At 41.9% G+C, this 23,697-nt stretch overlaps 1 protein-coding gene across 1 annotated transcript in view; it reads left to right on the forward strand.

The window, feature by feature from the left end:
• The first annotated feature begins 1,795 nt into the window (after positions 1–1,795).
• Positions 1,796–23,697, forward strand: part of LOC130100466 (extracellular calcium-sensing receptor) — a 54,216-nt gene continuing 32,314 nt past the window's right edge. The window contains exons 1-5 of the mRNA XM_056265942.1: positions 1,796–2,037; positions 2,672–2,871; positions 3,521–3,691; positions 4,161–4,633; positions 4,838–5,354. Coding sequence (XP_056121917.1) covers positions 1,796–2,037; positions 2,672–2,871; positions 3,521–3,691; positions 4,161–4,633; positions 4,838–5,354 — 1,603 coding nt within the window. The remainder of the gene's footprint in view (positions 2,038–2,671; positions 2,872–3,520; positions 3,692–4,160; positions 4,634–4,837; positions 5,355–23,697) is intronic.

The following is a 23,697-nucleotide window of genomic DNA, read 5'->3' on the forward strand; positions in this document are numbered from 1 at the left end:
AATCATAAAAATAAAAGTCCTAGCTTACACAGACCAATTTCATCTCAGATGGAGAGGACACCTTCTCACAGTGTCAACTACAATGTTTCAGGACATTCTGATGTTGTTTTACAAAATAAGAGCCCCCCCAAAACACATATATGTGCTGTTTTGTCAACACATTCAGAAAATCCTAAAAATAAAAGTCCTAGCTTACACAGACCAATTTCACCTCAGATGGAGAGGACTCCTTCTCACGGTGTCAACTAAAATGTTTCAGGACATTCTCATGTTGTTTTACAAAATAAATGGCCTTTAAAAACTTCTGTTTTCTTACGAGAGGTTCTCTCGTATTGCGTAAGTTGCTTACACTACGGGTAAAGTAATCTTTTCTCGAGATCTGAAGCCAAAAATTATCCTTAATTTTCTATTTATTGTCAACGCAATGCGGCAGACAGCAGAACATAGCAGGCTGTATAAGCGTGCTCATTGGCTGTCCTGGGGCAACTGCAGCAGCCTACCGGTGAGCCCTACGCGCCCTCCATGCGTCACAGCCTGCCAGAATGGGTGTGGCTAGCGTATATAAAAGAAGGGCTCAACAGGCTGAACTCTGATTTTCATCTCTTCAGCGAAGCTGCCGCCGTCTAAACAAGCGACCAGCAATCCTAGGAAAGCGTCTGAGGAAGCCGGCCGTCTTCGCCGCCTTCAGCCATCCATGCCTGCTGCGCTATGCGGCGATTATATCCTTTTCTGCTGTATGTGTGTCCACACAATTTTCTCTTGTAAAAGAGCGCGAGGCGTTTTTCTCAAAATCCGCCATCTCATCTGTGATCTCTGTCTGGGCCGTGAGCACGCCGTCGCCGTGCTCTCTTCGGGCGGCTGCCCTGAGTGCGAGGAGCTTTCAATGTCGACCCTGCGGGCTCGACTTGAAGCTTTCAAAGACGAAGCTGTCACTCTGCCTGTCTCTGCTGGGCCGCGCAGAAAGAAGCGCCGCTCCCTATAGGCCACCGGAGACCGATGTGGTGCCTAAAAGCTCGCCGGAAGCCTTACCTCAAGCTTTTTTATCTCCTTCTCCACGCCGGCTCCCGCCCGCGCCTCCTCAGGGGATGAAGCGGTCGAAGTGGATGAGGACGCCGCCGCTGACAGCTGCTCTATCCTGGCTTCTGACAGCGAGGGATGGTCCGGTTCACACCACTCTGCCTCCTCATCAGTCCAGGAGTCCGGTCTTACTCGGGCCGGCGTGGATGAGCAACTCCTGCGCCTCCTCACCAAGGCCGTTGACCAACTTGGCCTCGAGTGGTCAGCGCCTGATGAGCCCGCGCTGAACAGACTCGATGGCTGTTTCCTTCATCGCCGCCGCCAAGCACCCGCATCCAGGACTGCACCCTTCCTGCCAGAGCTCCACGCTGAGCTTTCCAAATCGTGGAATGCTCCGTTCTCCACGAGAGTCCACTCTCATGTCTCCTCGGCGCTCTCACAGGTTGACGGCGACACCAAGAAAGGGTATAGCTCCATCCCCCCAGTGGAAGAAGCGGTTGCAGCGCACCTTTGCCTGCCTTCTGGATGGCGTTCAAAGACTTCCCTCCCATCCAAGACCTACAGGACTACATCAGCCCTTGTCGGCCGCGCTTTCGCCGCCACCAGACAGGCTGCCTCAGCCTTGCACTCCATGGCAGTCCTACAAATCCTCCAAGCCGATCTCCTCCGTTAGCTGGATGAGAAAGGCCCGGATCCTGCCTCCATCACGGATTTGCGCAGCGCGACGGACCTCTCCCTTCGCGCTACTAAATCCGCTGCCCAGGCTCTTGGAAGGTGCATGTCCTCGCTGACCGTCACAGAGCGGCACCTCTGGTTGACGCTCGCCGACATAAGGGAGTCCGAGTGGGCTGTTTTCCTCAACGCCCCGTTCTCCGCCACCGGCCTCTTTGGCCCATCGGTTAGCGGGATCGTAGGCCGCTTCTCGGAGGTACAAAAGACCACGCAGGCTATGAACCTTTTTCCGCTCGAGCTCACCCGCACGCCGCCCTCGGGACCAGCCTGCTCGAAGCCTCACTCAGCGTCCGGCTCAACCTCCGTTTTCGCAGCGTCGACAGGGCGGGGACTCCAGCCTAAGATCGCGCTGAAACCTGAGCCTGCGAAGTCCTCCTAGCAGCTTGAAGGAGGAAAAGACGGTTAAGCCCCGCCGCGGCCGGTCCACCGTCAAAGTTTTCCGCTCTGCCAGTCTGCCGTAGTTAAGGCTACTGCAGATGTGTTTTACGCAGCCAACGAGCCGGTGACACAACCCACTCGCCTGTATACAACCGCCGTTGTCACGGCGACCCAAAGAAATGTCAAAAAGAGCATAATGTCTGGTTGTCCGGCTCACGCCGCATGTGTTTTAAGTGTAGAAAATAATAATAATAATAATAATTCATTACATTTATATAGCGCTTTTCTAGGCACTCAAAGCGCTTTACATGGAAGGGGGAATCTCCTCAACCACCACCAATGTGCAGCATCCACTTGGAAAATGTGCCCACGTCTCAATGTTCACCCCTACACACAAGCCCTGTGTCTCTCACAGAGCCCACTCTCATAAAGCTGGCAAAAGCCGCTCGAGTGTTAGATGTAGGACATGTGCCTGCGACCCCGTGCCCACACCTACTCACTACCCATTCTGTTTCACGGCCACTCCCTGCCTGTCACATTACAGATGTAAGTCCTGTGCCTGCTCACGAGCGCTCACACTTACTGACAAGCATCTTACCCCCGGTGCGCCCCGTTCCTCGCACAATATGCTCCCCATCCAAAGCCACCGGGACATCGTGTATAAAACGGCCAGCCATCGCTGTCTGCGAGCCGCCATATTCGAGTACCGAGAGCGTGCGCACTGCACCCACACCTCCGAATCAGGTACTCGAGCCCGCAGAATGCGGCAATCGGAACCCGGAGACCTAGCCCTGCATGCAAAAGCATGGGAAGCTATTCCAGGCGCGTCAGAATGGGTGCTGAGCACAGTAAAGCAGGGCTATTCATTGCAGTTTGCTCGCCGTCCCCCGCGCTTTCGAGCGCGAACCGAGACGAGAGTGAATGGGGAAGTAGCACACCTACTTCATGCAGAAATAGTGAAACTACTGTGCAAGGGAGTCATAGAACCGGTACCTCCTTCTCTGAGCGAGTCAGGCTTTTACAGCCGTTACTTCCCCGTGCCCAAGAAGGACGGAGCTCTCAGACCGATATTAGATATTAGATATTTGATCAGAGCTTTTATGAGACGACCGTTCAAAATGCTCTCAACCAGACAGATCCTCGCACAAATTCGCCCGGGGGACAGGTTTATTTCCCTCCATCTGAAAGACGCTTACTTTCAGATTCAGATAGTACCTCGTCACAGACCATTCTTGAGATTCGCCTTCGACGGCAGGTACATCAATACACTGTCCTGCCGTTCGGCCTATCTTTAGCAACCCGTACTTTCACGAAGTGCATGGACACGGCCTCGCTCCCCTGAGAAGTCAGGGCATGCGGATTTTGAACTATTTGGACGATTGGCTGATTCTAGCACAGTCAGAGAAAGAACTTATTTCTCACAGAACGGTGCTTCTCAGTCACCTGGAAAGCCTGGGTCCCACGGTCAACTGGACCAAGAGCTCATTACTGTCCAGTCAGTCAGCCTCTTTTCTGGGTATAGACCTGGACTCTGTGGCAATGACGGCCCGGCTGTCAACACAGCGTGCGTCGTGTTCAACGCCTGGCCGCATCTTTCCAGAAAGACAGAGTTGCACCTCTAAAAACATTTCAGAGGATGCTGGGTTGTATGGCATCAGCTGCAGCAGTGCTTCAGCTGGGTCTACTGCGTATGCGCCTGCTGCAACTCTGGTTGAACGCTCGAGTGCCTCACCGAGCCTGGGCGTCCGGCGGCATACGAATCAGGGTGACTCAGAGCTGCGTTTTAGCACTGAGACCCTGGTTAGCGGCCGACTGGTACTAGCGGGGAGTGACAATGGGAGCTGTCTCACACCGGAAGGTTATCTCGATAGACGCCTCCAACTTAGGTTGGGGTGCTCTTTTCGAGGGCAGAACGGTCTTTGGCATGTGGTCAGACCAAGAGAGATGCCTTCATATAAACTGTCTGGAGATGGTAGCGGTCGAGAACGCGCTGAAGCGCTTCCTCCCACACATACGGGGCCACCATGTTCTAGTCCGCTCAGACAACTTGTCTGTGGTGTCCTACGTGAACCACCAAGGCGGTGTCAGATCCAGGAATCTCTGCAAACTGATGGAACGCCTTCTCGTGTGGGCCCATCACTCGTTGCGCCTGCTGAGAGCCGCGCATGTACCGGGCCTCGAGAATGTCAGCCCAGACAGACTGTCCAGGGACAACATTCCCCCGGGAGAATGGTCCCTACACCCTCAGACAGTCCAGTCACTATGGCGCCTTTTCGGCAAAGCGGAAGTCGACCTTTTTGCGTTAAAAGACAACGCTCATTGCCTGAGATTCTTCTCGAAGAGCGAGGATGCGCTGGCCCAAACCTGGCCCAGCTGCCCGCTGTACGCTTTTCCTCCGATCTTGCTGTTACCACAGGAAATCAAGAGGATCAGGGAAACGCGCCGCTCAGTGCTCCTCATAGCCCCGCGATGGGAGAACCAAACTTGGGTTCAACTTCCGATCCCGGTGAGGAAAGATCTCTCTCAAGCCGGTGGATCAATTTGGCATCCCCACCCAAGAGCGCTGGTCTCTGCATGCGTGGATGATCAACGGATACCCGTTGCTTTGCCAGAAGGGGTCGTGAACATGATCACACAGTCTAGAGCTCCTTCTACGAGAAAGCTCTATGCGCCCTAATGGTCGGTGTTCTCCGAATGGTGCGTTACAAAGAGCCTGGACCCACGCACATGTGGGGTTTCGTGGGTGCTTTCCTTCCTTCAAGAGCTGTTGGAAATAGCCAGGTCCCCTTCCACGCTTAAAGTGTACGTTGCGGCCATTGCAGCGTTCACGGAGTTGGCGCGCGGCAAAGCGATAGGAAGGAACGAGCTCATCATCCGCTTCCTCAAAGGAGCAAGGAGGATGAATCCCCCGCAGCTCCCTTCGGTTCCTATTTGGGATCTTTCTTTGGTTTTAGAGGCCCTGAAAGTGTTTCCCTTTGAACCGTTAGAATCCGTGGACCTAAAATACCTCTCGCTCAAGACCGTTTTTCTGATAGCTCTGTCATCAGTAAAACGTGTGGGGGATCTACACGCGCTATCTGTTAGCCCCGCGTGTCTCGAGTTCGGACCAAACGACTCTAAAGTTATCCTCAAACCGAGACATGGTTATGTCCCCAAGGCGATTGGCACGCCTTTTAGAGCACAGGTCATCTCCCTATCGGCTCTGCCAGCATCCGATAGCGAAGACAGTGATAACCTCCTATGCCCCGTCAGGGCGCTGAGAGTTTCATCACGCGCTCCGCCACCTTCAGGCGTTCTGAGCAGCTATTTGTTTTGTTTGGAGGGCGCACCAAGGGTCTCGCTGCCTCGAAACATAGCCTGTCCAGATGGATAGTGGACACTATCGCAGCAGCTTATGCGTCCAAACACCTGCAGTGCCCTATGGGCATCAGGGCCCATTCCACTAGAGGCATGGCTTCGTCGTGGGCTTGGTCCAGCGGGATTTCTATTCACGATATTCTTTTTTATTTTTTATTTTTTATTTAACAGTCAAACATACAAACCAACATAGTGCAGCAGTGAGCAATCTTGTAAATCCATAATTCCAGAAGTGACATAAAAGTGATTTAAGTGTTTGATCTAAGTGTGTATGTGAGCGGGTGTGAGTGTGGGTATGTGTATGTGTATGTGTGTGTATGCGTAAACAAAGTAACCATTTATTATCTATTACCATTGTCATTACAATCACCACCCTACTCCTCACTACCACCACACTGCCAATATTGTGTTGGTCGATTTTTATTTCCATCCTACCTCCTATGTAACAATTGCCATTGTCAATCCTGCACAAAATAAAAGATGATATAAGATATAAGATAACCTTCCCCCACATCTCATCAGTCCCTATCTTTTCCTAATTTTTTTTTATTTTTTTTTATTATTTTTTTATGTGCAATGTCTAAGGTGCATTAAAAGAGGGAGTACAGTGCGAGAGTGTCTCAAATTGGGACAGAGATGCTGTCCCGTTGAAACCACTTCTCGCCTGTCTTGCCTGCCTTGGTGTTTGTTAGGTTTTCCATACATATTCCTTTTTTTTTTCTTTTTTTTTTTTCTATGTTGTGTTGCATTAAAAGCCCATGAAGAGATAAGGGGGGAGTTATTGCAGTAGTGATGACAATGACACTTAATTCCAATACAGCATTGACAATGGCAAGATTAATGATAATAATTATGATAATAATAATATTAATAATAAATGACAATGATGATGGCAGTGGCGACCGCAATGGTATTCACGATATTTGTATGGCGGCAGGCTGGGCCTACCCCTCTACATTTGTAAGGTTTTATAACCTGGAAGTTCCCGCCTTGCAGGCTAATCTTTTATCAGTCTAGCGATGTGTATGTTCTGCCCAGCGGTGCATGTGCCGGTTACTCTCATGTCACTACTCTCATGTCTTCTGGTTGAGCTGCACAAAAGGGTGAGACTCTCTATACATCGACCGGCGGAGCGGCTCTATGTTTTTCCTATTATGTGCTTATGTACTGGTGTTGGCCCGCGTTGCCGGCCGCCTTTACTCCATGCGTTTATACGTAGACCGGCGGAGCCGCTCTGTATTCCTATCAAGTGCTTATTACATGTGCTGGCCCGCGTTGCTGCCGCCTGTTCCCCCATGTTATGCTCCCCGGGTTTCCCCCGGTACTCATGCAGTGAATGCTCGGCGCGCATGGCGTTGACAAGGGGTTCCCGTGGCGTAAGCAACTTACGCAATACGAGAGAACCTCTCATTAGAGAACATACTCGGTTACCTAACTAAACCTTGGTTCTCTCTAGAAGAGGGAATGTGTATTGTGTAACCTGCCGTGATCGCGCCACGAGCTTATTCGCTTCAGTCTATGAAAACCAGAGTTCAGCCTGTTGAGCCCTTCTTTTATATATGCTAGCCACACCCATTCTGGCGGGCTGTGACGCGTGGAGGGCGCGTAGGGCTCACCGGAAGGCTGCTGCAGTTTAAGCAGGACAGCTAATGAGCACGCTTACACAGCCTTTTATGTTCTGCTGTCTGCCGCACTGCGTTGACAATAAATTCAAAATTAAGGATAATTTTTGGCTTCAGATCTCAAGAAAAGATTACTTTACCCGTAGCGTAAGCAACTTACGCAATACGAGAGAACCTCTCGTAGGAGAATAGAAGTCTTTAAAGGCCATTTATTTTGGAAAAAAACATCAGAATGTCCTGAAACATTGTAGTTGACACCGTGAGAAGGTGTCCTCTCCAGATGAGGTGGAATTGGTCTGTGGAAGCTAGGACTTTTAGTTTAATGATTTTCTGAATGTATGGACAAAACAGGTAATATATGAGTTTTGATGGGCTCTTATTTTGTAAAACAACATCAGAATGTCCTGAAACACTGCAGTTGACACCTTGAGAAGGTGTACTCTCCCGCTGAGGTGGAATTGGTCTGTGGAAGCTAGGACTTTTATTTTTTATAATTTTCTGAATGTATGGACAAAACAGCGTATATATGAGTTTTGGGGGGCTCTTATTTTGTAAAACAACATCAGAATGTCCTGAAACACTGCATTTGACACCTTGAGAAGGTGTACTCTCCAGCAGAGGTGGAATTTGTCTGTGGAAGCTAGGACTTTTATTTTTATGATTTTCTGAATGTATGGACAAAACAGGTAATATATGAGTTTTGTGGGGCTCTTATTTTGTACAACAACATCAGAATGTCCTGAAACATTGTAGTTGACACCTTGAGAAGGTGTACTCTCCAGATGAGGTGGAATTGGTCTGTGGAAGCTAGGACTTTTATTTTTATGATTTTCTGAATGTATGGACAAAACAGCATACATATGAGTTTTGATGGGCTCTTATTTTGTAAAACAACATCAGAATGTCCTGAAACATTGCAGGGGACACCTTGAGAAGGTGTCCTCTCCATCTGAGGTGGAATTGGTCTGTGGAAATTAGGACTTTTATTTTTATGATTTTCTGAATGTATGGAGACAACAGGTAGGCCTAATATATGAGTTTTGATGGGCTCTTATTTTGTAAAACAACATCAGAATGTCCTGAAACTTTGCAGGGGACACGGTGAGAAGGTGTCCTCTCCATCTGAGGTGGAATTGGTCTGTGGAAATTAGGACTTTTATTTTTATGATTTTCTGAATGTATGGAGACCATAGGTAGGCCTAATATATGAGTTTGGGGGGCTCTTATTTTGTAAAACAACATCAGAATGTCCTGAAACATTGCAGGGGACACCTTGAGAAGGTGTCCTCTCCATCTGAGGTGGAATTGGTCTGTGGAAATTAGGACTTTTATTTTTATGATTTTCTGAATGTATGGAGACAACAGGTAGGCCTAATATATGAGTTTTGGGGGCTCTTATTTTGTAAAACAACATCAGAATGTCCTGAAACATTGCAGGGGACACCTTGAGAAGGTGTCCTCTCCATCTGAGGTGGAATTGGTCTGTGGAAATTAGGACTTTTATTTTTAAGATTTTCTGAAAGTATGGAGACAACAGGTAGGCCTAATATATGAGTTTGGGGGGCTCTTAATTTGTAAAACAACATCAGAATGTCCTGAAACTTTGCAGGGGACACGTTGAGAAGGTGTCCTCTCCATCTGAGGTGGAATTGGTCTGTGGAAATTAGGACTTTTATTTTTATGATTTTCTGAATGTATGGAGACAACAGGTAGGCCTAATATATGAGTTTGGGGGGCTCTTATTTTGTAAAACAACATCAGAATGTCCTGAAACTTTGCAGGGGACACGGTGAGAAGGTGTCCTCTCCATCTGAGGTGGAATTGGTCTGTGGAAATTAGGACTTTTATTTTTATGATTTTCTGAATGTATGGAGACAACAGGTAGGCCTAATATATGAGTTTGGGGGGCTCTTAATTTGTAAAACAACATCAGAATGTCCTGAAACTTTGCAGGGGACACGTTGAGAAGGTGTCCTCTCCATCTGAGGTGGAATTGGTCTGTGGAAATTAGGACTTTTATTTTTATGATTTTCTGAATGTATGGAGACAACAGGTAGGCCTAATATATGAGTTTGGGGGGCTCTTATTTTGTAAAACAACATCAGAATGTCCTGAAACTTTGCAGGGGACACCTCTCCATCTGAGCTGGAATTGGTCTGTGGAAATTAGGACTTTTATTTTTATGATTTTCTGAAAGTATGGAGACAACAGGTAGGCCTAATATATGAGTTTGGGGGGCTCTTAATTTGTAAAACAACATCAGAATGTCCTGAAACATTGCAGGGGACACCTTGAGAAGGTGTCCTCTCCATCTGAGGTGGAATTGGTCTGTGGAAATTAGGACTTTTATTTTTATGATTTTCTGAAAGTATGGAGACAACAGGTAGGCCTAATATATGAGTTTGGGGGGCTCTTAATTTGTAAAACAACATCAGAATGTCCTGAAACTTTGCAGGGGACACGTTGAGAAGGTGTCCTCTCCATCTGAGGTGGAATTGGTCTGTGGAAATTAGGACTTTTATTTTTATGATTTTCTGAATGTATGGAGACAACAGGTAGGCCTAATATATGAGTTTGGGGGGCTCTTATTCTGTAAAACAACATCAGAATGTCCTGAAACTTTGAAGGGGACACGGTGAGAAGGTGTCCTCTCCATCTGAGGTGGAATTGGTCTGTGGAAATTAGGACTTTTATTTTTATGATTTTCTGAATGTATGGAGACAACAGGTAGGCCTAATATATGAGTTTGGGGGGCTCTTATTTTGTAAAACAACATCAGAATGTCCTGAAACTTTGCAGGGGACACCTTGAGAAGGTGTCCTCTCCATCTGAGGTGGAATTGGTCTGTGGAAATTAGGACTTTTATTTTTATGATTTTCTGAATGTATGGAGACAACAGGTAGGCCTAATATATGAGTTTGGGGGGCTCTTATTTTGTTAAACAACATCATAATGTCCTGAAACTTTGCAGGGGACACGTTGAGAAGGTGTCCTCTCCATCTGAGGTGGAATTGGTCTGTGGAAATTAAGACTTTTATTTTTATGATTTTCTGAATGTATGCAGACAACAGGTAATATATGAGTTTTGGGGGCTCTTATTCTGTAAAACAACATCAGAATGTCCTGAAACTTTGCAGGGGACACGTTGAGAAGGTGTCCTCTCCATCTGAGGTGGAATTGGTCTGTGGAAATTAGGACTTTTATTTTTATGATTTTCTGAATGTATGCAGACAACAGGTGATATATGAGTTTTGGGGGCTCTTATTTTGTAAAACAACATCAGAATGTCCTGAAACTTTGCAGGGGACACGTTGAGAAGGTGTCCTCTCCATCTGAGGTGGAATTGGTCTGTGGAAATTAGGACTTTTATTTTTATGATTTTCTGAATGTATGGAGACAACAGGTAGGCCTAATATGAGTTTTGGGGGCTCTTATTTTGTAAAACAACACCAGAATGTCCTGAAACTTTGCAGGGGACACCTTGAGAAGGTGTCCTCTCCATCTGAGGTGGAATTGGTCTGTGGAAATTAGGACTTTTATTTTTATGATTTTCTGAATGTATGGAGACAACAGGTAGGCCTAATATATGAGTTTTGGGGGCTCTTATTTTGTAGAACAACATCAGAATGTCCTGAAACTTTGCAGGGGACACGGTGAGAAGGTGTCCTCTCCATCTGAGGTGGAATTGGTCTGTGGAAATTAGGACTTTTATTTTTATGATTTTCTGAATGTATGGAGACAACAGGTAGGCCTAATATATGAGTTTTGGGGGCTCTTATTTTGTAAAAACAACATCAGAATGTCCTGAAACTTTGCAGGGGACACGGTGAGAAGGTGTCCTCTCCATCTGAGGTGGAATTGGTCTGTGGAAATTAGGACTTTTATTTTTATGATTTTCTGAATGTATGGAGACAACAGGTAGGCCTAATATATGAGTTTGGGGGGCTCTTATTTTGTAAAACAACATCAGAATGTCCTGAAACTTTGCAGGGGACACGTTGAGAAGGTGTCCTCTCCATCTGAGGTGGAATTGGTCTGTGGAAATTAAGACTTTTATTTTTATGATTTTCTGAATGTATGGACAAAACAGAGTATATGTGAGTTTTGGGGGCTCTTATTTTGTAAAACAACATCAGATAGATAGATAGATAGATAGATAGATAGATAGATAGATAGATAGATAGATAGATAGATAGATAGATAGATAGATAGATAGATAGATAGATAGATAGATAGATAGATAGATAGATAGATAGATAGATAGATAGATAGATAGATAGATAGATAGATAGATAGATAGATAGATAGATAGATGGATGGATGGACGGACGGACGGACTAACTGAAATAGCCTTCGCTGGAAGAATGGTTGACGGTCTTACCGTAATACCTAGTGTATAAGCGCATAGAGAAATATAGGGGCGGCTAGTTTGACCGCTCATTTCGAGGTGGAGGCTGGCTTGACTGCAGTGAATATTGGGAGGTGCGTAAACGGCGTTTACGTGCGTTTAGCCTCCACTACATCCCTGCTGTTGACAGATCCTGTGATAAGCATTTTCAATTTATTTTACGCAAGAGCTCAAGAGAGAGCCATCTGACCGGTGCGATCAGGGGATCTCTGGATAATCCGTAATTCGTTTGTAATTACAAAACGAAAATACCGTTTTTCTGTTTTTTGTTTCAAAACGAAAAACCAAATAACCGTTTTTGGTGTCAGAATCAAAAAATGAAAAACCAATTAAAAACGGCCCGTTTTTCGTTTTTTGGCGATCATTTTATCGTTATTCCTTTTTGAACAAAGAATGAAGAGAGTCTTTAAACTTCAGTCAATTCGTTTTTCGTTTATAAACCAAAAACGGAAGTCACGTGGTCTATTCCTTATTTGGAAACGAAAGTAACCGGAAACACTTTCAAAATAAAAGTTGGCTAACTATAGTTAGCGAGGTGATTGTAGACTAAAACTAAACTAATATAACGTTTTTTAGTACAACTAAAGTAGCACTGGGTGTGCAAAAAAAAACACTTTAGTTTACTGAAATAAAAATTAAAAATAATAAAATAATAACTCTGGCTGTTAGGGAGAATTAAACATTTGTAAGACCATTCGTGACCTGTAACTTCAGATTAAGACAAGTGAACTCATTTTATATGTATCTTAGGATAGCAGGTAGCCTATTTATTTATAAGTTTCTATAATTTAATTCACATTTTAGTTTTGTAACATATTTATAGCCCTTCTTGCTATGTGGAAGCTCAACCAGCAGAGGTCCCTCTCCCCCTTCTCTACCCCCCTTCAAGCACCGCTACCAACAGAAGCTAATCACTGAGTTTGAAGGGTGTGCAGAACTTCACCTGCCTTCCAGCTCCTCTTTCTATGGCACTATATCTGCTAAACACTCTCAGCTTCCACCATCTACTGTTACCCCTTCTGTGTCAAAACAAAACTCTTCCAAAACAAATCTATAAAGTTGTATACTTTTTATTTTCCTTTGCATTTTTCTCCAGTGTAATTTAGCCTACTTATTATGTTAGTTAAGTAGATGATTTTTTTTTTATGCAGCTTGTATTTCTCATTAGTTATGTAGACCTACTTGTGTGTGAAACCTAGCATTACTCAGTCAAAAAATGATCTCTAGCTCTGGGACTTTCAGATCTTTTATTGCTTTTTTTGGGTTTAATTCTGTTTGATGAACCACCAGGGAAGGCAGTGCTCTGTACTCTTGGTACTTGTGTAAAGTAAAATAAAAGTGAAGTTAAATCATTTAGTTTTTCTCCCTGGTACTCATCTCAGGACCTTCCAGATTTTACCCAATACCTAGAGGCTGTGAGCCTGTGCACTGTGTGCAGGGTTTAAGGACTGAAGATAGTAGCAAGACTGGCCCCAGTCACCTACCATCACTCTCTCTTCAAATAAATGCTGGACTGGCAGGACAAAGCAGCACACCACTCCTTCCTCCGGCACCATAAAAGGGCCTTGTTGTCCCTTTCAGATATTTACATCATGGTTTATGGTAAGCCACATCTTTGAATTGTGGCACTACTTTTGTGGAATTGGATATTGAAATAAGTGTGTACTGTGTACTAAGACTAATTGTGACTTTGGTGCTAAAAGTGCGGCACCCAGTGTCACTAGTAATGCTTCTGTTGGAAATAGTGGGACACAAGTGCCACTAAATGGAGTGTAATGGAAACTGTTAAAAAGAGTGACCAGGGTACAAATAGTGGTTGATTTTCCTTTATCACCAGCCCAACAAACAATACTACTATTATGTTTATGGTTAAAATTGAACATTCACCCAAACAAATTTAGTTTTTTTTTGTTGTTGTCACAGGTAGAACTATTCTTTATGCTTTTCATTAAGTTGTTTATTTAAATGTATTGTTGTTATTCTAGTTCTCATGGCTGTGCTGTGTTTATTTAATTATTTAATTTGCTTGACTGTTTCTTCTTTTGATTCTCCCTCAGTTGTTTTCTTACGTTAGCTGTTTATTGCTGTTATTTGGCTGGTTGTCTCTTGGTTTTGTGGGTTTTTTTGTGTCTTTTCTCTGCCTCATCCCCATTTTCTTACTGGTGTTGTCCTTTTTCTGTGGTGTCTGTTGTGTGGTTTTTGTGGCCCCCATCCCCAAATCAATTTATAATTAAATAAATAATAAAACAAAGGAGTATAGTAGGCCTAATACTCTTGTTAAATGTAAAATGTGTCTGGCGCAACATGGTATCCAGCTCCTCAGGCTGTGGTGCAGCACTAACCATATGGCTGATGGACAGAGAAGGTAATTTTGTACCATGGTTTTGACTCGTAAGGGTTTATTATGTTCAAGACTAGTGAGATCAAATGTTCAATTATTTAAGGTTATGTCCAAATTTGTAGAGGAAACAGATGTCAGATAGATCCCTAACAGCCAGAGTTATTATTTTATTAGTTTTACTTTTTATTTCAGATAACAAGTCTTTTTTCACACCCAGTGCTACTTTAGTTGTACTAAAAAAACGTTATATTAGTTTAGTTTTAGTCTACAATCACCTAACTGTAGTTATTTTTATTTTGAATGTGTTACCGGTTACTCTCGCTTCCAAATAAGGAATAGACCACGTGACTTCCGTTTTTCGTTTATAAACGAAAAACGAATTGACTGAAATTCAAAGACTCTCTTCATTCTTTGTTCAAAAAGGAATAACGATAAAATTATCGCCAAAAACGAAAAACGGGCCGGTTTTAATTGGTTTTTCGTTTTTTGATTCTGACACCAAAAACGGTTATTTAGAAAAATAACATTAACAAATTAGACAACTTACAAAAAGATCCAAATACAAATGAGCAAATAAAATATAACAAATACAATATAAAAGATAAAAAAATATGGAAAACAACAACTTAAGATAATAAAAATATAAAATAATTAAATAAAAGTAAAATAAAATACCCTTTTATTATATAAAACAAAAATTAATTGTTGTCTTTATTCCCATAACCCCCCCCCCCCCCCCCCCCCCCCCCCCCCGCTCTTCCTGGTGCTTGTTTAAAATGCCGGGAAATTGCATTTCTTATTTCAAATTCTGTTGCCGCTGGAAAATTGGTCATCACGACATCTGCCAAATGAGAGAAATAAAAAAATAATTGCACAAGAAAAGCATTGTTGACAATAATTTTTAACTAATTACAGTAATTGTTAGTCATTCTCTTTTGCCTGGATGCACACTAGAGCTGGGCAATATAGAGTTAAGATACATGTATCTCGTTTCCAAAGGAAAATAAATTGACTATATAATTGATATCAACAATATAGACAATAATTGATTTCAATATTAATTATTATATTAATAATTGACCATTTTTACCTGCATAATGGTGACGCACTCATTTATATATATATATATATATATATATATATATATATATATATATATATATATATATATATATATATATATATATATATCAATATTATGTAGCCAAAAAACTGAGATAAGCTCTCTGGTCAATGTGTACCCTCATGCACACAGACACACATACCTCTAATGATTGAGAACAATGCAGTGTTTTCAAAAGCCTCCTTCTGCAGTGGACCACCTCCCTTCATGTTGAATTTTGACATGAGGGAATTTTTGAATACACTAAAACATAATACAAATTAAGGTGATTAACAATTGCAATTAAAGACTGACATTTCAAAATGAACATTAAAAAAAGTATTTTTTTAAATCTCTGATTTGCGTTGTGGCCACATGAAAGACTTATTCAGTATTGGCACCAGAATGTTGGATTAATCATGTTGCACATTTTGTAGGCTTTACCTGTCCAGCATTCTTCTGGCACTGTCTTTGAGGTTTTTTCCTCCTATTTTGCACAATTTTGCCACCTGAACAACACATGCCAATGTCAGTACTTGGCAGGTAGCATTACAGTATATGCTTCAGTTTACAAGTATTTACCAACCTTAAAGGTTGATGCCCATTGACCTGCACGTTTTCCATCACTAACCCTATAAAACTCTCTATTTCAGCAGATTAAATTAATTATTTTAATACTGACAGTTACTTTTTATAATTGTTCATTTAAAATTTTTTTTTTTTTTATTGCCATTTTAAATCTTGTTTTTTTAACGTTTTATTACAAAAAAAATTTTTTTTTGGAATGTTTCAAACTCAATCTTAATGCACTTAATGTACAATGACAAAGATATATTATATATCAATATTATAGTTCAAATATATTATAAACTTGTCAAAGATGAGCGTTTTAGTGAGGAGAAGTTGCTTTGGAGGGTTTTTTGTTTTGTTTTTTTACCATAGCTGCCCGGGTATTCTCACTTTCCAACTGCCTTTCTAGGATTTGGAACTCCTCCTCAGTGGCCAAGGTAGACAGGTGGAACACAGTGTCTGGTTCCACATTTTTACCAATTCTTCTCAGTTCTTCTTTTATCTCTATAAGCTGCGTCAACAATTTTCTTTGGAATCCTACATGCAACAAAGGCATTGTGTTAATTTCAAATACCATACAAAATAACATCCCAATACTGAGGTATGACGACTCCAATACATCCATAACAAAACATTTGCATGAGAATTTGAACAAATCTCTGCCTCCTCATATATATGGGAAAAACAAGGAGAAGAACTGTGGCCAGCTATCAACCAAGGTAAAGGATAAAGTAGAGAATCTTTATTTACGATTAAGGAAAATTTAGCAAAATATTCTAGTAACAATCAATTGATACTTACTTTTGTCTGTCATTGGGAACTTGTCTTGCTTGTCTGTAAAAAAAGGAAGCAAACACATGTAATCGATATGCAATAAAAAAAAAAAAATCATGATTCTCCTAATTAAATGGTAGAAAGTAGTCACGCTACCCTCTACATTTTCAAACATCGACACATTAAAAGTAATATGTTAATTACGTTATTTTAACTGATGCTCCTTGTCTGAGCTTGACGGACATAAAGTCAGCTAATAAGTATGTCCATACTAACCTTGGGTATTTCTGCCTTGAGGAGTCTTGGGAGTCCTGGCTGATTGGCGCTCAGTCCTGGTAACTGTAATAAAGTATCCATATATTATTATTTGGAATATTCACAACAGTATTTGACAACTTTGGCAAAACATGTCCATACTCACCTTGGGTATTTCTGCCTTGAGGAGTCCTTGGAGTCCTGGCTGATTGGCGCTCAGTCCTGGTAACTGTAATAAAGTATCCATATATTATTATTTGGAATATTCACAACAGTATTTGACAACTTTGGCAAAACATGTCCATACTAACCTTGGGTATTTCTGCCTTGAGGAGTCTTGGGAGTCCTGGCTGATTGGCGCTCAGTCCTGGTAACTGTAATAAAGTATCCATATATTATTATTTGGAATATTCACAACAGTATTTGACAACTTTGGCAAAACATGTCCATACTAACCTTGGGTATTTCTGCCTTGAGGAGTCCTTGGAGTCCTGGCTGATTGGCGCTCAGTCCTGGTAACTGTAATAAAGTATCCATATATTATTATTTGGAATATTCCCAACAGTATTTGACACCTTTGGCAAAACATGTCCATACTAACCTTGGGTATTTCTGCCTTGAGGAGTCCTTGGAGTCCTGGCTGATTGGCGCTCAGTCCTGGTAACTGTAATAAAGTATCCATATATTATTATTTGGAATATTCCCAACAGTATTTGACAACTTTGGCAAAACATGTCCATACTAACCTTGGGTATTTCTGCCTTGAGGAGTCTTGGGAGTCCTGGCTGATTGGCGCTCAGTCCTGGAAGCTGTAATGACATTAAAAAAATATTACTACTGTACTATTTCACCATCCAAAAAACAAAAATCTCTGTCATGCTTTATCCTGACTCATCTGTTTTGTTTTTTTCCATTACCTGGGGTTGAGGTGCATTTAGGTAATTCTAAAAAACGACCCCTGAATGCCTGCTTTGTCCCTGATGAAAGCATAGTTGGATTAGAAATGCATAAAGATCAGTAACGTCTGTTATCTTATTGCATTCACCTAAGAAAAAATAAATCACCTATGTTTTTGTGAATTAAAGAGTAGAGAAGTCATTAATTCAAAAATACAGAGATCTATTTTTTTTAAGAAATGAATTCTTATTAATTTCTCAAGTAAATGCAATTTTTCTCTGCAGGATTTTTAGAGTCAACAAATAACAATAATCAAATCACATCTTACTTTTGGGCGTATCAATTCTTGTGGAGTCCAGAGACCATGGAGTGCCTTTATAGTCATGGAAAGCAACGTATTAAAATTAAAAACAGCAATGAATGAAATATAAGTATGCAACTTAGGGCTATTCTGAAGGTGTCTGATGTCTTGAACTGGTATTCAGTTATCTTGTTTGTACACTACAATCATAACTACTTATACTTCCTTGAAATGATTGAAGTATCATTATTAAATTGGAATATTGTTTTTACTTTGTTCAAGAATTGGAGATAGGAGTTGTGGTGTTTGAGAACCTAAAAAAAAATAAAAAAAATAAAAGAAAAGTTATTCAAATAAATGGCTTCATTGAATTGTTTTACTCCTAACGGAGAACATTTGACTTCATATACAGTGCTCTGTCACCTTCTATTAATTTCTCCATTCATCCAATCGAGTGTAAATTATCTCCACGGTTAATTTAAAAACGGTATTGCTAATACATTTTTTTCAGAACATGTATGTCTTGGGTTTATTGTAAGAAACAGAGTCAGAAGTTATTGGTGAGTGGTCAATGCTTGTTTTGAAATATAATTAAGACTTCATATTTGATTATTTAAGAAATTTGTAGAAGGCAGCTGAATGCAGCATACAAAGTTAAATGTGCACTGATAATACAGCACAACATCATATAATAAACTGAATTTACAGTTAGGTCTACAATACATATCCTACTTGTTTGTGTAGACATTTCGGGGTCATCCAATGGACTTATCTGATTACCTAGTGAAAGATTTCAATAAATAATTGTTTTCACTACTACACTATGTACACAAGGTTACACTTTGAATAATATGCAAGCAAGTGAAAATGTGAAAACATTATGTATTTATATTTGCAACAAGTATACTTACAAGGCATTGCGGTAGGTGGTGTTGCAAAAAGGTCCTCAGAAAAGTTTTCTACCGGAACTAGCAAAATAAATAAGAAAATCATCATAAAAGTTTTTAAAGCAAAGTGCTTTACACAGAATGCCTGTCATTCACCCACTCGCTATAAGAGGAGTTACGTTTTTGGTTTGTATTGCTCAAGGACACACACATTTTACCATTAGAAGGCAAGTGTTTGAAGCAGCAATGCGGTGTGCTTTTATTATTGCAAAAACAAATTAATGAAATGGCCAATATACATAACGACTTCGATTACAATTATGATTAATGACCTCACCCATTTTTGAATGGACCCTCTTCATCAGCTTGCTCCCATTGTTATTTTTTTTTTCTAAAAAGAATAGTATTGGCATCAATAATTATTTTTAACTTTCAAAAGTATATAACCAATTTTGAAAAACAAGTTAATTAAAAATAACTAATGTGGACATGGCCAAAATAATTATTATACTATAATGTTGTGTTGCGTACCTGAGGCAGTGTCAGCTTTGGAGGCCGTACCATATTTTTTGGGTGGCACAGGGAAAGTACAAACTATAACATTAAAGGAATATATTAAAATAATGTAAATGTGATGTAAACACTGATGTTATTATCCAAAATACAGCATTTCCTAAAGCAATCATATACTAAGCAAAAGCATTCAATGTAAGAGCCACAGCAGTCTGACTGACAGCACAGAACATGGACTGTTACTGCTCCTGAAATGTTCACATGCCACCCGATGATCTTTAATATAACAAATGAGGTGATTGAAATAGCATATAAAGGCATACTATGTTGTTATACATTACATATTTAATCATCTGAAAAGTATTTAAAAAAAATAATAATTAAAACCACAACTACCTCTGCGGTTCTGTGGTGGTGATGATGGCATCAAGGACTCCGATAAGCTAATTTCTAAACAAAATTTCAACATGACCATGGTATTATCAAATCAATTCTGAGATTTTGACCTGCATCAACAAAGTTGTAGTAGAAACTGAAAGGTGAAAATGGCACTTACCTTGGATGTAGTCTGTATAACTTTTTTTTTTGGTGCACGCCTCAGTCCTTGAGACATAATGGCCTGTGAATTGAAAAAATGTAAAGATTTGTTACTAACCTTAATCAAATACAAGAATGATGAAACTAGATATTTTAGATTAATCGGGCATACGAGTCGGTATATTAATTGACGGCGGCCATATTTTCACCCAGAAAAGTTAACTGACAAGACGGTTCAGTTCATCTTAAAGACATGCAGGAGAGGGAATATGGCAAATCCCTGTGCATGTGGTAAACACACGGCCTTCTTATGCAGATCCTTTGCCTCCAAAAGCTTCCTCTTTGCTCTGCTAAGGTCATTGTCCATCACATATATGATGTTAATCAGCTTTGACTCACAAGGTAGATCAAACAGCTGCTTTGTGACCTTTGGGTCGATAACATCCACAAATTGAGCGTCAGCGTCAGTTCTGGCAGGCCAGGTAGTCAAGCCGCTGCTTATGCTATTTGCTATCAACACTGTCCCGTCAGCTGATCTGCTCCAGCTGAGCTGCATTAGCTGGTTAACTCCCCTCGCTGCTCAATGGCCAAAGCTCAAACAAGGCGCCCTATTTAAAGCTCATTCACCTTGCTCATACATGCTCGCTGCTCGCTTCTGCTGGCTCGCTGCAATATTGACACAGGACTCGACGTGATTCATTCTCCATTCATCTCTGAAAATCTTCACGAAGCTAAGTTCCTTTTTAATATTCATTGCTAAAAGCTATCAGTGTGTTGGCAACATGCTTCTTGTTAATGCTATCCGTGTGTGGCATTTGGGCTTATCTAACTAGTCGCTTTCATAAAAATGCTTATGCGATCATATTGGCTACGTGCATTATCAGTTGTCATTGGCAACTGATCGCGTTGCTCACGCTGGCTTTTACCACTATAACAGCTTGCTGTGATAGGAATTAACTTCTGCGGACTGCCTCCGGACCGTATACAGCTCATTCTTACGCATGGTGCAACAACTACGGCGGCGACACTCGCTCCGGTTTAACCCTTTAAGCTATGGGGCGGTGGTTTCTGCTGCTTACGAACGATACCTCCGTCCCGATGTTCGGGATATTCTTGACGACCAGAAGCCATGAGCTCAAGTCTCTGATTTGTTTCGTTAATAAAACACATTTGATCATTATTTTGCTCGCGCTCTGCTCAGTTAACGCCCCTGAATGCGCTATCAGCTGTTAATTTATTCATCTAGCTCGTTCTCAGAGGTGGATTAGTCATCTATCCATAGAGCTTACACTGTAGACTGTCAAACAGTTTAAATACAGATAATCTAGGTAACAGCATGTTTTAGCTATTGCGGTCTTGATTAGTCATTTCAGTAATTAATTAATATTTTTACTATTATAAATCGCTAAATTAGGGCGGCTCAGTCGACACCGTTCGAGACACTCAATTTTGTTTTGGGGGGAATAGCTCATGTGGTCAAATAAATCATCCTCTGTATCACAGAGGATTGCCAGGTGTGGTTTTGTTTGGGGGGATATTTTAGCTCTCACAGTCTAAAACTGTGTGAGCGTTCCCTAATGCTGCTGCTGCTGTCCTCTGACTCTCTGCTATTTCATGGTGCTCATGAAAGGTCAGAGGACTCCCTGAACAGAGCCATACCGCCAAATTTCAATTCAGGAACATCAACCTGTTTGCAATCTATTCAAATTAATTCTTAATTATTTTGTCTGTGTGTTCTTGACTTAATGGACCTGACAGAAATTGAGCGTCAGCGTCAGTTCTGGCAGGCCAGGTAGTCAAGCCGCTGCTTATGCTATTTGCTATCAACACTGTCCCGTCAGCTGATCTGCTCCAGCTGAGCTGCATTAGCTGGTTAACTCCCCTCGCTGCTCAATGGCCAAAGCTCAAACAAGGCGCCCTATTTAAAGCTCATTCACCTTGCTCATACATGCTCGCTGCTCGCTTCTGCTGGCTCGCTGCTCGCTTCTGCTGCCCGCCACCTCCCCAGCTCCTCCTTATGCATACGTGGCATTTGCTATGTCATGTTGCCTGCTCTGTTCACAGGGGGATATTTTAGCTCTCACAGTCTAAAACTGTGTGAGCGTTCCCTAATGCTGCTGCTGCTGTCCTCTGACTCTCTGCTATTTCATGGTGCTCATGAAAGGTCAGAGGACTCCCTGAACAGAGCCATACCGCCAAATTTCAATTCAGGAACATCAACCTGTTTGCAATCTATTCAAATTAATTCTTAATTATTTTGTCTGTGTGTTCTTGACTTAATGGACCTGACAGAACCAATGTTCCATCTTGACGCTTTTCCCTCACAAAAACAATTTCCTCAGTCTTCAACAGGAAGCAGTGATTTGGTGCCCTGGCCGATATGGAGTACGGTTTGCGCCTTGAATGCTTCATGTGTTCCTGTGTATTTGCCTTTTCAGCCAATCTTTTAAAGACCTGGGCGACTGGATTTTTGCTATTTCTAACCATTTTTATTATGGACTGCAGGTGGTTCTCAAACGGAAAGCAGGACAACTCATTCAATGAGCACTTGTAGTTAAAAACATCATCAGCAATGTGTTTGATGGAGTGGATGTTGTATGTTGGGAAAGTTTCCCCATAGAGTTCAGAACAGGTATTCACAAAGTGTTCCAGCAGGTTTTGGGCATATCCCAGGTAGTGTCCTCTTCTGGCATCATCATCATCCAAGAGAATAGACATACCAATTGTCAATGACAGGAAGTGATGATAATGGTCCTGAGACAGAACATCCTGCAACATAAGTGGTCCTGTGTACAGCAGAAATTGCCGTAGTTCAGTTGCTTTCCAGCGATCAAGTTCGGTCAGAGATCTTGGCTGCCTGGCAAACTCTGCAGGCATTGCACCTTTCAGTTGTACCAACTTATTGCTGATTTTTTCAATTTGTCCTTTTTGCAACCTGCAAATAACTGGTCCTCGCAACAAAAAGGTAAGTAATCTTTTCACAGCTCCTAGAAAAATGAGGTGCATGTGGTCAAGAGGAAATTGTGTGACACATTTGATTCCCATTTGTGCTAGAGGAGTAAGTTCCTTCTGATGGTTTGGATACTGCAACTGACTGAATTTGTCATCAGTGAGTTTCTCACAAGACACTGTATTTAAGTGGACAACCCTTCCCTCAACTGATGTGGCCACTGACAGACAACGCTCGCATCCATGCAAGGCATTATGGCTTTTGATGCACTTTAGAAATGCTCTTGCTGGAGCATCACATACGAATGCTCGCAGAGTTACTTTGTGCACTGTGGTTTTGTGTGGGACACCATTTTGCATAAGCACCTGCAATTCTGCTATTAAATCACGAAGATAGTCATGAACAGGCTCGGGCTTGCTATTGCCATAATAAAGAGCAACCAGAAATGGCTCAAAATTAGAACATTTTGCTAGAATAGGCCAAAAATGTGTTTTACTGGACTTGAATATTGGCAGACCATCTATATTGATAGTAAGGTCTACAGTGCCTGTAAACCATGTGTTTTGGGAAAGGAACTGGAGAATACCCGGCTCTAAGCCATGGTATGTGTACTGTCCACCACATACATTCTTAATTTCAATTCCAGAAGGGGTTTGTAGCAGTGTTCTGCTGTCTTTTGGAAGTGTATGTCCATGTCTTCTCAAGATTCCAAGCAGTTTATTTAGCGCAGCATGTGTCTGACTTGTTGTTGTTGCCCATTCAGCCAAATCGTTGTGTAATGATGGTGTGTCATCGGAATCAGAATAATCAAGCTCTGTATTAGAGTCACTGGAATCGGCAGTTTCCTTGTATCCATAGTCTAAATTTGATAGACCCTCTTCAGCATCTACAATCAAAGACAAATGTCCTTGTGTGGATGTACCCTCCCCAGATACATCTCCTTGCATTGATGTACCCTCCCCAGATACATCTCCTTGTAAATTTACATCCAAATCTAGATATTCATCCAAGCTGCTACTTGATGCAGCGCGAGCATTAACTCGTTCTCTCAATCGA

This window comes from Rhinichthys klamathensis, unplaced genomic scaffold, assembly GCF_029890125.1.
Source record: "Rhinichthys klamathensis goyatoka isolate OS25496 unplaced genomic scaffold, OSU_Roscu_1.1 h1tg000242l_1, whole genome shotgun sequence".
Taxonomy (NCBI): domain Eukaryota; kingdom Metazoa; phylum Chordata; class Actinopteri; order Cypriniformes; family Leuciscidae; genus Rhinichthys; species Rhinichthys klamathensis.